The 13388-nt window shown below is 34.5% G+C and overlaps 2 protein-coding genes across 2 annotated transcripts; both read right to left on the bottom strand.

Moving 5' to 3' along the window:
- Nucleotides 1–340: 340 nt before the first annotated feature.
- LOC111692641 lies at nucleotides 341–2332 on the bottom strand (the record flags this gene model as incomplete). The annotated part of the gene is made up of 5 exons (XM_023456712.1): nucleotides 2216–2332; nucleotides 1746–2045; nucleotides 1600–1689; nucleotides 1436–1494; nucleotides 341–642 (listed from the first exon to the last, which is right to left on the bottom strand). Coding segments are annotated over exons 1-5 (868 nt in total), but the record flags the coding sequence as incomplete, so codon positions are not given.
- A 7358-nt stretch (nucleotides 2333–9690) lies between these two features.
- Nucleotides 9691–10259, bottom strand: LOC111692642 (zinc finger protein 335-like). Its single transcript, XM_023456713.1, has one exon. The coding sequence runs from the start codon at nucleotides 10001–10003 to the stop codon at nucleotides 9704–9706; it is 300 nt and encodes a 99-aa protein (XP_023312481.1). The 5' UTR covers nucleotides 10004–10259; the 3' UTR covers nucleotides 9691–9703.
- Nucleotides 10260–13388: the final 3129 nt, after the last annotated feature.

Here is a 13388-nt window from a genome sequence, read left to right as displayed (position 1 = left end):
TTGACCTGTGAAGGATCTTTATGTACCAACTGATGTCTGATTAAAAAATTCTTATTTATTGATTTGTGGCTGCAACTATCGCATTTGTAAATTGGCAGCTGTGAAGAAGTGTCCTTATGTGGCATTGTGTTGCGTTTGGTTTTATAATCACACTCGTTACATTCGCTTGAACCTCTCTTCTTTGTATGATTATTAAAGCTGGCCCTCGACTTTGTTTTGAAATTACAAAAGTCACACCTGTACAATCTTGCCGTAGATTCACTTTTGTGTTTCACTTGATGCCTATTAAGGTTACTCCTGTACTTTGTCTTGTAATTACATGATCCGCACCGGTGCATACCTATTTCCGGAGCAACTTTATGCCTCAACCGGTGCCTCTGAAGTAATTTCTTGTTTTTCGTTTCGTATTTGCACGTTTCACATTTGTATAGTTCCGAATTGTTCTCGTGACTCGCACAGTGTGCTGTAAGATGGCTCTTCATTCCAGTTGTATAAAAACATTTATCACATTTATAAAATACTTTGTGCTCCTGTTTGATTTCCGTTTCTGATCCATCCTCATGTTTACATCCGTCCTCTTCTACATCGTTACACTCACTTTCCTCGAATGGTGCAATGTCAGAGCTCTGCAGTTGCGTGTCGCTGAAAAATAAAAGATTTTTAAGAGCAGACATTCTTGCATTTGAAGTTAATGTGACTTCTGATACTCATATCATTAATTATATACAAGGTGTTCCATCTACGAGGGATTCTTCTCTAACTCTGCAACTGTAAAATTTATAAAAAAATGGTTTTAATAAAAGTTGTCTGGAATCATGTGGGCCATGAGGAAAATATTTTTANTTCTACTTCGTTACACTCACTCTCCTCGAATGGTGCAATGTCAGAGCTCTGCAGTTGCGTGTCGCTGAAAAATAAAAGATTTTTAAGAGCAGACATTCTTGCATTTGAAGTTAATGTGACTTCTGATACTCATATCATTAATTATATACAAGGTGTTCCATCTACGAGGGATTCTTCTCTAACTCTGCAACTGTAAAATTTATAAAAAAATGGTTTTAATAAAAGTTGTCTGGAATCATGTGGGCCATGAGGAAAATATTTTTAGCTTTACAGGGTGTTCCATTTCGCGTGGATGCTACATAACTTTGTTATTTTAAATGGAACGCCCTATATATTATTGTGGTTTTGAATTCCTTAGTTAATTCCTTAGAAAGTGTTTGCAATATTCTTTATAACCACCATAGGAAATAACTTTTTTTCCATTTATTTATCACCAACCCAGTAAACTAGCGTGGTAATTACTTGCTTCTACTAGAATGAATTTTCATTCATTTTGGTAACACAAGTTAATAGTTTGCAGTAATGGTTCAACCATATATTTAAACATTGTTACATTTAATTGTACGAAATTAATGTAAAAGTTTTTTCATACCTCTTTTCTTCATCTTCTGATTTTATATCAACACATTCATCTTTGATTGACAATTCCATCTCGTTAATATCAAATTTTTTATATAAGTTTTCAGTTTTAATAAATAAATCACACGGCGATGTTTCTATTTGACTTTCTGTATCTGGACTAAGAATTTCCTTTACCTCTGAGCAATCTCCCAGGAAAGTGTTGTGGGTACACAGAGAATCGAAGCATGGTTTACATACAACGGGATCTTTGACGATATTTACAATCTGCAAAGTAGTTATTTTTAATTCTGGAAAATGCAAGTGTTTCATATATTTGGTACCATTTCAGGAGCCAATTTCTCAATAGCTTCAAGTTCCTCTTCACGTATGCTCCTAAACTCACTTTCTACTGGCTGCATACACAGTCGACATATTTTCTGATTGTCTGAAATATCCGTTAACTCGCTTCCCTTTTCCTTCACGTACACTTCTCTTAAGTCGAGCTGTAGCGTTCCCTCGCAATCCACATGTGGAATAATTATATTATCGGTATTCAGACAAGCCGATTTCAATTCTAATGCTGCGTTTAAGTTTATTCTGCAAGCATTACATATAACCTCTTTGTTGTCGCCTTCAAATTTCTGGAATGTATGCAACTTTAATCAAACGGAAAGAAAATAACTGCGCCGGAAAATAAATAAGTAAAATTGAAAATAGATTGTTAAGTATAAGTGTATAAGACTATACACGTGTTGAGACTGTTGAGAGATGTTAATCGAGGTAGTAGAATCCAGTATATTCACCGACATACCAATTTCAACAAAAGAACATGCAGAATGTCTCTAGTAGCGTTGTCTATGACTTCAAAACTTTTATCGGTTGTATTTGTGCGACAAAGTGTGCACAACGTTTCTTGAAGACCACTCATTGCAACAATTTTCTTTAAAATGTAAATATATTTAAATTGTGATGTACTTATTTTAACCTTAACTGGTCACGCGTCACCTTGAAGTTTTCTTCTTCTTCTTCTCATCTTCTCGGAAGAACATTTCTAGCTATCATCTTAAATGATTCCAATACGTTTATATTTCACTTCTAGGCTGTCATTCTGCGGAAAAAATCGTCCAGATGGCAATATCCGCGTAAGAAGGGTGAAACTTGTTCAGCGTCCACGTAGATTCTTTGAAATCGATCCATGTCAGTATCATTTATCTAGGATCAATGTTCAACCAACTTCGGAACTTTTTGTAGCGATGTTGAACGACTACAGCAGGCTTGTATTTGATGCAAATACACGTATTAAGCCGGCATTTTTTTAAATGGACTTAAATATATGGCCTGAGTTCTTTGATTTAGTTGTCTATGCATCAACATTAATGAACTTGATTTGATAAAAAACAATGTTAGTGAATTTTAACCTAATTTTGTGAGCTAAGCTGTCACGGGTGACTAAACGACTACCACACAAGGGCCTCTTGGCCCTACTAAACATAACAAACGCGACACTCAGACTAAGACACTTCCCTACCTGCTGGAAAACCGCAAACATAATCCTTATCCCAAAACCCAACAAAGATCACACCATCCCATCCAACTACCGGCCCATTAGCCTGCTCCCGGCTATGAGCAAAGTGGTAGAAAAAATTATCCTAACCCGTCTAAGAACCCACTCCCAAGAACTGCAAGTCATTCCAGACGAGCAGTTCGCCTTCCGACCCAATCACTCCACTGAACTCCAAATCCTTCGCCTTACCGAGCACATCACGGCGGCCTTCAACAGGGGACAGTACACTGGTGCTGTCTTCCTGGACGTCGCAAAGGCCTTCGATACGGTTTGGCATGAAGGCCTACTGATGAAAATGCTCACCAACCAATATCCCATATCCTTTACCAAACTCATAAAATCCTACCTACACCACCGAAAATTCCGCATCCAAATCCAAGATTCCCTTTCCACCACCCGTCCCATGGAGGCCGGTGTCCCCCAGGGCACCGTCCTGTCCCNGCTGCGTTTAAGTTTCTTCTGCAAGCATTACATATAACCTCTTTGTTGTCGCCTTCAAATTTCTGGAATGTATGCAACTTTAATCAAACGGAAAGAAAATAACTGCGCCGGAAAATAAATAAGTACAATTGAAAATAGATTGTTAAGTAGCTATACACGTGTTGAGACTGTTGAGAGATGTTAATCGAGGTAGTAGAATCCAGTATATTTCACCGACTTACCAATTTCAACAAAAGAACATGCAGAATGTCTCTAGTAGCGTTGTCTACGACTTCAAAACTTTTATCGGTTGTATTTGTGCGACAAAGTGTACACAACGTTACTTGAAGACCACTCATTGCAACAATTTTCTTTAAAATGTAAATATAATATTTATACTGTGATGTACTTATTTTAACTTTTAACCTTAACTGGCCACGCGTCACCTTGAAGTTTTCTTTTTTCTTCTGCTTCTTCTTTCCTTCTCGGAAGAACATTTCCAGCTATCATCTTATAAATGATTCCAATAGGTTTATATTTCACTTCTAGGCTGTCATTCTGCGGGAAAAATCGTCCAGATGGCAATATCCACGTAAGAAGGGTGAAACTTGTTCAGCGTCTACGTAGATTCTTTGAAATCGATCCATGTTCAACCAATTTCGGAGTGGCCTGAGTTCTTTGATTTAGTTGTCTATGCGTCAACAATAATGAACTTGATTTTACAAAAAACAATGTTAGTGAATTTTAACCTAATCGTTGGTTTTGTGAGCTAAGCTGTCACGGATGACACGCGAATGAAACTACACACCAGAACGAAAGCACAGTATATATAGGGTGAATTGCGTCGATCGAGATCTAGGAAAGAACTGATCCGAAAAATTTGAAAATTTGGCAACATGTCAATGTCCCGTGGGGAGAACACAACTAAAACATCTAGAACTCCAGCACTTCCGGTTATACCGGAAGTCGACACTAACTTCGTTATTTTAAATGGGACATCCTATATATTATTGCATTTTTGGATTCTACGTGAAATTTAAGGGTAACTTTATTAAATATTTCCTATACTTAGGAGTTATAGATATTGAGATATTAATATTTAAAGAAAAAAATTGACAGATGCAAGGGTCCGCGGAGATGCTAGTAACTCTTTTCAGGAGCGTGATATCGAGTGGATATTTGGTACCTGCAAAGGGCATAGGTAATGCTAAATTATGGTATACCAACAAATTAAAACATTTAATACTAGGTGTTTCGTTTTTGCTGTTACATTTTTAATGTTATAGCTGTTTGATAACTTCAAACAGCTATAACTTTGTTAACTTAAATGGAACCCCCTGTATTTTTTTTACTCTGTCGTATGCAGAATGAAATTTCCTTTCAAGCCATATAAGCACTATTAGGATTGCCGTTACTATTTTTAGAGATATTTGCAATTTTCTATTTTTTGGCCAGTTTTTCTCGTATCAGACCTGTTGTCAAGTTGGCCATGACCAGAAACACTCCAAAACGATTAAAATAACTTGACATTTGTCAAATTATTGTTATACCTGTAATAGTTTTTGCTGAAAATTTAAATGAAAATGCCTGGGGATCGTTTAAATTATACTTATGAGGATTATTTTAATTTGTTTATTTATGAAAAAAAAAGCAGATTCTCTTCATGTTCCTGAAATTACTTTGTCACATTTTCCATGAAAACTGTTGCTGGAACAGATATCTCTGTACAACGTGAGGATTTGCATCACACAAATAGTGAATGTTGTGAAAATTTAGTATACCGTCTCTAGTAAAACAACATTCATCCGTATAAAGCTCCTTGCTTGTAAAATCAGGATCTTGTGCTGTTTGATGTCGAAAAATATGCCAAAATTCCACACAGCCACCTTTTGTACATGAAAGGGGAGTAATAATTGTTCCTGCAGTACACGCCACACGGTACTTCTCGGCAAATGTCGCGAGTAATGTTGCAACACAGATCGCACATGCACAAGATGCACAGTATCGATATAAAACTTGTAATTTCCACTGTTACACGTGCTATGAATCGTGTTTAAAGTGTAAAGTTCAAATATGATCTGTTTTGCTCTGGAAGTGTAGGAATTATTAGAAAAGCAACAAAAACTATTTAGTCGAGTCGGTATCTGTTTTAAAAGTAGGTTGTATGGATGTTTCATATAGTATCGCTAATTTTTGTCGGTAATAGTTCTAAATATTACGTAAAATGATAATTGCGATATGCGCCCGCTGAAAAAGTTCTGCATAATTGTTAGCCCAAGAAAATGTAAAAAAAAAATAAAAAAGACGCATTTTTCTCCCATCTTTTATGTATAACTCGGGGAATATTGACATTAGAGAACATAGTTAAAGGAAAAAAGTTTTGTTTTGATTTTCTCTTCAAAATAAAAGTGGTCCGACATTTTTATGTGCATTATTGTTGCTACAATACAGTATAGAATAGACCGGAAAAAAATTCGTGAAAAAAAATGTTTTTTTCATGAATTTATTTCAGACCTTGACTTTACATCCATCCCGAAACAGATACCGACTGGACAAATTTCGATTTCCATGGCAGTCACTGTCTAAGGCATTTCAAGACGCAGATAATTGAGATTATTAGCAGACGTACGAGAACACTGTTATACCTTTTTTTAATCTGAATGATATGAAAAATTATAAATACTTTGAAATAGGTAGATACAGGTGACCCTGAAAAGGATGGACAACGCTTGACCACAGGTTCCTTGGATGAAAACAAGACTATTTAGCCTAACTTACCTATATACAAAACTGCACGCCTACTGAGATATAGCCTTCTAAATATAGAATATATAACCTATTTTTTTCAAATAATTTGAAAACTATTTTTCTTAGAAACTTCAAATAACGTGGTACACTTATTTTTTTAAATAACGGCAAGGTAAATATAGAATTTAGAGAGAATACATGTACAGGATGTTCTATTTCTAGTGCCTATGCGCCACTGGCTATCCCGTAACTTTTTTGTGTGTATGCCAATGACGACAGAATTTATACTTTTAAAAATAAGCACTATTTTACAAGATTTTTTTGCTCTTACAAAATTTCGATATCGTTTATGGATTTCGAGTAAAATTCGCATATTTTATACATTAAATATAGGCAAAAATTCCGATTTATAAAAAAATAATTTATAACTGCAGCCTCAAAGCAGGGAATAATAATGAAAAAACGTCACAATAAAAAAATAACTACACATTTTTGGTATTAGTATTATCAATCAATAAAATAAAAATCAACACTAATCTTTTAAATAAACAATATCAACTAATAATGTAAGAAAGTCAACATTAACATTTTAAATAAACTGATATTTGTAATCATATTAAAATAATATTACAGTAAATGCTCAGAGTTACTTTCTTGTTCTTAAACGCAAATATTAGTTCTTCGAAAATTAGAAATTATCCAATAATTGCGCATTACCTCTCATCATAACATTAATTTCATGTATTCTTTTCCATATTCGTTTTCTGTATTTACTAGTTATTTTAAACTGTGGTCCTCAACGCTCCCCAAATGAAATATAATTACATGGGTTTAGGTCCGGGGATCGAGGTGGCCATTTTAAAGGGGCATTATTTCCTCTACCTATCCACCTGTTAGACCTTTAATAACCTGTAACACCTATCTGTACTCTGTATTATCTGTAACCTGTAATAACTGGCCTTTTAATACTCTATTAAAGGAACTTTTTGAAAGCCAACCTCTGCCACTAAACGCCTTTTATTTAATTGAGGAATTCCTTCGACCCTTTCCAAAATTTGTTCCTCCAGCTGAATAATTCCGGACGTACATTATCCACGATTTAATGTTTCGGGTAAAAAACGTCCTGTTTCCCGAAGGCGTCTCTCCGCATTAGCAAATTGTTTTGTGATTTGGAGTTCTTCGATTAGGAAATCTTTCGGCACATGTTCGAACAGTAGTACAACAATTTCCTTCACAATAACCCAAAACTACTAACATATCAGTTTGTTCAGCAAAAGTATAAATTGCAATAAAAAACAAAGTAAGCTACAATTAAATCACAGCTAGCTTGACACAGAACCTTTTTAATTATTGTTATGAATTTGTTTCTCTGTTATATGGCACCTCGTACTAGAATGTTCTATTTATCTTATGTAAATGTGTAAAAAATGTCAATTTTACTCGAAATCCATAAACGATATCAAAATTTTGTAAGAGGCAAAAAATCTTCTAAAATAGTGCTAATTTTTAAAAATATCGTCATTGGCGGACATACAAAAAGTTACGGGATAGCCAGTGGCGCACAGGCACTAGAAAGAAAACATCCTGTATATGTATTCTCACCACATTCTATATTTACATTGCCCTTATATAAAAAAATTATCTGTACCAAATTTGAAGTTTCTAAGAAAAACAGTTTTCAAATTATTTGAAAAAAACTAGGTTATCTGTTCTATATTTAGAAGGCTATATCTTAGTAGGCGTGCACTTTTGTATATAGATAAGTTAGGCTGAATAGTCTTGTTTTCATCCAAGGAACCTGTGGTCAAGCGTTGTCCATCCTTTTCAGGGACAACCTGTATATTTCAGAACAAATACCTCCTGCTGAAGAGCTGCAACATGTGATACAAAAGAGACATCATAACTAACATAATTTGCTTATAGAAAATGAACATTAAGATTGGTAGTGTTATACAGCCAGCCCATAGTGTAGCTAAATTTTATTTAGTTCATTTAAGCCTGCAATACACAAACTATAATAGTCTAAACTTATTTCTAGGTCTTAAAATAACATTAACAAAATACAACGGGAAACAGTGTTATTCAGACAATGAAACAGGTGTTAAAAATACTGTTCCTTTATACTTGTTGCAACTCTATTTCCTTCATAAATTAACAAGATATGTCAAAATTGAGTCCAGTGAGTCACTTTGCACAATTACAAGTATTTACCGAAACATTTTTTTTTTTTAAATCCATCTACTTAGATATTTTGAAAACATAAAAGGTAATAATCTGTGCATGCTCACCAATGAATGCCAAACTTGGTCAAGCCAAACGATGTATCAAAGGAATTAAAAAAAGAGTAGTAATTATATTACGTATTAATTTAAATCCACAATTTAAATTCATAAATAAGATAATTGCTACAAAATACATCTGGTAAGTTGCCAGAACCTTCACGTGCACATGTATACAATTCATACTCATAAGTACAAAACAAATAACACTTCACTGGTTTATATTCTTCTACTTCCAACTAGAGTGCTTTAGAAATTAATTTAAATAGTAAGATACATACATGTATTTTAACTTTAAACAAATGTACTTTAAATAAAATAGGAAACTTCCCGTTATCAGATACAGATTGATTAGAAAACACTGCTCATCTCGAAAATCATATGGACAATTGAATAATGGGTTTTTGAGCTAGATGTGAATAACAGGACTTACAAGGATAATATTATCGAAATCCACCCTTGCATAGGAATGGCAAGGGGGAGGATTTGAACAATTTTGTGAGGATATCTCTAACTTTATGTTAAAAATTTTTCTATTTAATTGTTTCCTTCTTATTCGATATAAAAAAGTTATAATATATAGGTGATAATACAGGATGCTGATTTTAATCTATTAAACTTTAAGGCGAGAATAATTGCACTTGTCAGTTCCACAACAAACTGTTTTCGAGAAACAGGGTGTTAAGTCCCAAAAAAAATTTCATCAACAGTAAATACACTCTGAAATAATACAGATGTTGGAACATTTGTTTTCAGAACTCAAATATCTCTATTATTTCAGAGGGTATTTACAGCAACTGATATTTTTTGGGAATCTTTAACACTTCGTCTCGTAATCTCGTAATTGATTAAAATTTCAAAATATAAGATATAGTGCTATTATTCTTGGTTATTCCATTCGCTCCCAATATTTGACAGATAAAACTGAGACACCCTGTATATAACAAAAAACATGTTCACATATTCACGATCGGTATTATATTCACACAAGTCACTCGTGAATGCCTCTATTTTTGACAACATTTTGCACTTCAGTGGATGGTAATTCACATCTGTAAACACCGGTACATTTGCATTTAAGAAAACTCTATGTGACATCGGCAATTTTTACACCTGTACATTTGAATTCGAATGATCTTTATGTTTCAGTTGGTGCTGTTTCTTGTAATCCCTGTATTCAGTTTGGTAATCGTAGTCATTATACTTGTACATTTGAACTTGCAAAGGATCATTATGCTTCAGTTGGTGTTTTTTGATAACTTTTCTGTGTTTAGTTTCGTAATCACAGCTAGTTGTTACACCTGTACATTTGAATCTCCGAAGGATTTTTATGTTTCAGTTGGTGTCGTTTGACATTCTTCTTGTATATACTTTTGAAATCGCAGTCATTACACCCGTACATTTGAAGCTGTGAAGGATCACTATGCTTCACTTGGTGCTTTTTGATATCTTCCTTGTGTTTAGTTTCGTATTCACAGTCATTACATCTGTAAATTTGAATTTGCGAAGGATCTTTATGTTTCAGTTGGTGTCGTTTGACGTTCTTCTTGTATATAGTTTTGAAATCGCAATCATTACAGCTGTACATTTGAACCTCTAAAGGATCATTATGTTTCAGTTGGTGCTCTTTGATATCATCCTTGTATTTAGTTTCGTATTCACAGTCATTACATCTGTAAATCTCAACCTGAGAAGGATCTTTATGTTTCAGTTGGTGTCGTTTGACATTCTTCTTGTATATAGTTTTGAAATCGCAGTCGTTACACCTGTATATTTGAACATGTAAAGGATCGTTATGCTTCAGTTGGTGCTTTTTAATATCTTTCTTGCATTTAGTTTCGTAATCACAGTCATTACACCTGTACATTTGAACCTGTGAAAGATCAACATGCTTCAGTTGGTGCTTTTCGATATCTTTCTTGTATTTAGTTTCGTAATCACAGTCACTACACTTGTACATTTGAACCTGTGAAGGATTATTATGCTTCAGTCGGTGCCTTTTGATATTTTTCTTGTATTTCGTTTCGTAGTCACAGTCATTACACTTATACATTTGAACCTGCGAAGGATCTTTATGTATTAATTGGTGTTTTTTGATATAGCAACTGTACTTAGTTTCGTAATCACAGTTGTTACACCTGTACATTTGAACTTGTGAAGGATCTTTATGTTTCAGTTGGTGCCGTTCAATATGATTCTTGTATTTAGTTTTATAATCGCAGACGTTACATCTATACATTCGAAACCGCGAAGGATCTTCACGTTTCAGTTGGCGTTGGATGACAATGTATCTGGTTTCATCATCACAGTCGTACGTTTGAACCTGTGAAGGATCCTTATGTGTCTGTAGGTGTTGTTTGATATAACTCTTGTATTTAGTTTCATAGTCACAGTCTTTACATCTGTACATTTCAATCTGCGAAGATTCTTTATGTTTCAGTTGGTGTCGTGTCAAAAACTTTCTGTATTCAGTTTTGTAACTGCAGTAATTACATCTGTACACTTCAACCTGCGAAGGATCTTTATGTCTTTGTTGGTGCTGTTTGATATAACTCTTGTATTTAGTTTTGAAATTACAGTTTTTACAGCTGTACATTTCAACCTGTGAAGGATCTTTATGTTTCAGTAGGTGCCGTTTGATAACGCTCCCGTATTTAGTTTCATAATTGCAGTCGTTACACCTGTACATTTTGACCTGCGAGGGATCTTTATGTACCAACTGATGTTGGATTAAAAGTCTCTTATTCACTGATTCGTAGTTGCATCTAGCACATTTATAAATTGGCTGTTGTGAAGCGTCTTTATTTGTCGAAGAGTTGTCTTTGGTTTTATGGCAATACTCATCACATTTGTTTGATTTTTTGTGTTTATTGAAGCTAGTCCTCAACTTCGTTTTGAAATAACAAAAGTCGCACTTGTACAATCGTGCATCGGAGGCACTTTTGTGTTTCACCTGATGCATAACAAGGTCGGACCTATACTTTGTCTTGTAGTTACAGAACTGGCATCGATGCAAATGCATTTTCGAAGAATCTTTATGTCTAAACTGGTGCCTTTCAAGTAGTTTTTTATTTTCAGTTTCATATTCACAGGATTCACATTTATACAATTCCGAGCCGTTTTTGTGTCTTGCATGGTGTGCCGCAAAACAGGTCTCGCTTTCAGTTTCGTAAATACATTTATCACATTTGTATAATACTTTGCGCTCCTGCTTGACTTTCCTATTACATTCGTTTGCTGATCCATTCTCATGTCTACAATCGCTCTTATCATATGGTCCAATATCGGAGCTCAGCATGTCGCTGAAAAAATGTAAGAATTTAATATGTGTTAATCGTTTAACAATATACACTGATTCTATTGTATAATACTAATGTAAAAATAGTCTTTTTTTACCTCTTTTCTCTATCTTCCGATTTTATATCAACATATTCTTCTTTAATTGCCAATTCCATTTCGTTAATATCAAATTCTTTGTGCAAGTTTTCAGTTTTAACAAATAAATAACACGATATATCTTTTGAACTTCCTGGGTTTGCATTATCACAATTTTTTTCTTCTACTTCCATGCAATGTTTTAGGAAACTGTTGTGGGTATAAAGAGAATCACAGCACGTCTTACATAAAATGTGATCTTTGACGATACTTCCAATCTACAAAATACATTTTTTTTAATTGTGAAAAATGCAAGCATTTAATAATATTCATACCACTTCAGGAGCCAATTTCTCAATAGCTTCAAGTTCCTCTTCACGTATGCACCTAAACTCACTTTCTACTGGCTGCATGCACAATCGACATATCTTCTTGTTGTCTGAAATATCCATTAACTCGGTTCTCTTTTCCTTCATGTAGATTTCTCCTAAGTCGAGCTGTACCATTTTTTCGCTAACCACATATGGAATAATTGTGTTATGGGTATTAAGACATTTAGACTTAAATTCTGATGCTGCATATAATTTTCTTCTGCAAGCGTTACATATAACCTCTTTGCTCTCATCATTCAATTTCTAAAATACATGCAACATTCATCAAACGCAATGAAAATAACTATGTCAAAAAGCAACAATTGAGTAGTAAAAGGATTAGTATTCGCTTTGCACGTGTTGACTCTGTTGAAAAGTGTTATGTTAATTGAGATGGTAGAATCCAATACATTTCACGACTTACCAATTTCAACAAAAGATGATGTAGAATGTCTCTAGTAGCGTTGTCTATTACTTTAAAACTTATATCAGTTACAGTTTTAAGGCAAAGCCTACAGAAAATTTCCCGAACACCACTCATGACGGCAATTTTCTTTAAAACGTAAAATAAGCACCGAAGTTGGGTATATACACATTATAACCTCAATTAACATCAAGTGAATAGTTATGGGTCTTCTTCTTCTTCTCGAATCGAAACAACAAGAAGGTAAAACATGTTTAATGTAAATTATACAATATTATATTAGTTTAAGTAACAAATTACCGCTATTTCAGGCAGCTTTCTTAGATCGGAGTGCGTTCACCACACAGTGCACCCTGGCGGCGGACTGCCTAACTTAATTAGAAGTAATTTTACAAAATTAATGTTTAGTAACCATAAACTTGGAAGTTACTTACTTATGGAAATTAAATATACATACAAAATAAATCCTTTACTTACCATGTTTATTTCACGTTGATATCCAAATCGCATATTAGCTTCGAGTATATACTACTGGAGGTAGCTTGCCATTGCGAAAAGTGTGGTTGTGTGCGAGAGAGACAGACATGGTGTCTCACTCCAGCACGCACGCAATTGGTTGGAAATGAATGCTCGCGTTCATTGGCACCCGTCATTGAAGTGAAGAATATTATAGAATGTTAATGATATACAGGGTAGCCCATCGAAAACGTACCGCGCGCCATTATTCTATGGCTAGAAATTGGCCTCAATGATTTGGGATCGAGGGGGATTATCCCTCTTTATCCTGCCTCATCTCGTGTAGG

The sequence above is a fragment of the Anoplophora glabripennis genome, unplaced genomic scaffold (assembly GCF_000390285.2).
Source record: "Anoplophora glabripennis isolate ALB-LARVAE unplaced genomic scaffold, Agla_2.0 scaffold2346, whole genome shotgun sequence".
In the NCBI taxonomy this organism is placed as follows: Eukaryota; Metazoa; Arthropoda; class Insecta; order Coleoptera; family Cerambycidae; genus Anoplophora; species Anoplophora glabripennis.
The sequence above is the reverse complement of the archived record's forward strand: the minus strand, read 5'-3'. Positions and strand labels throughout refer to the sequence as shown.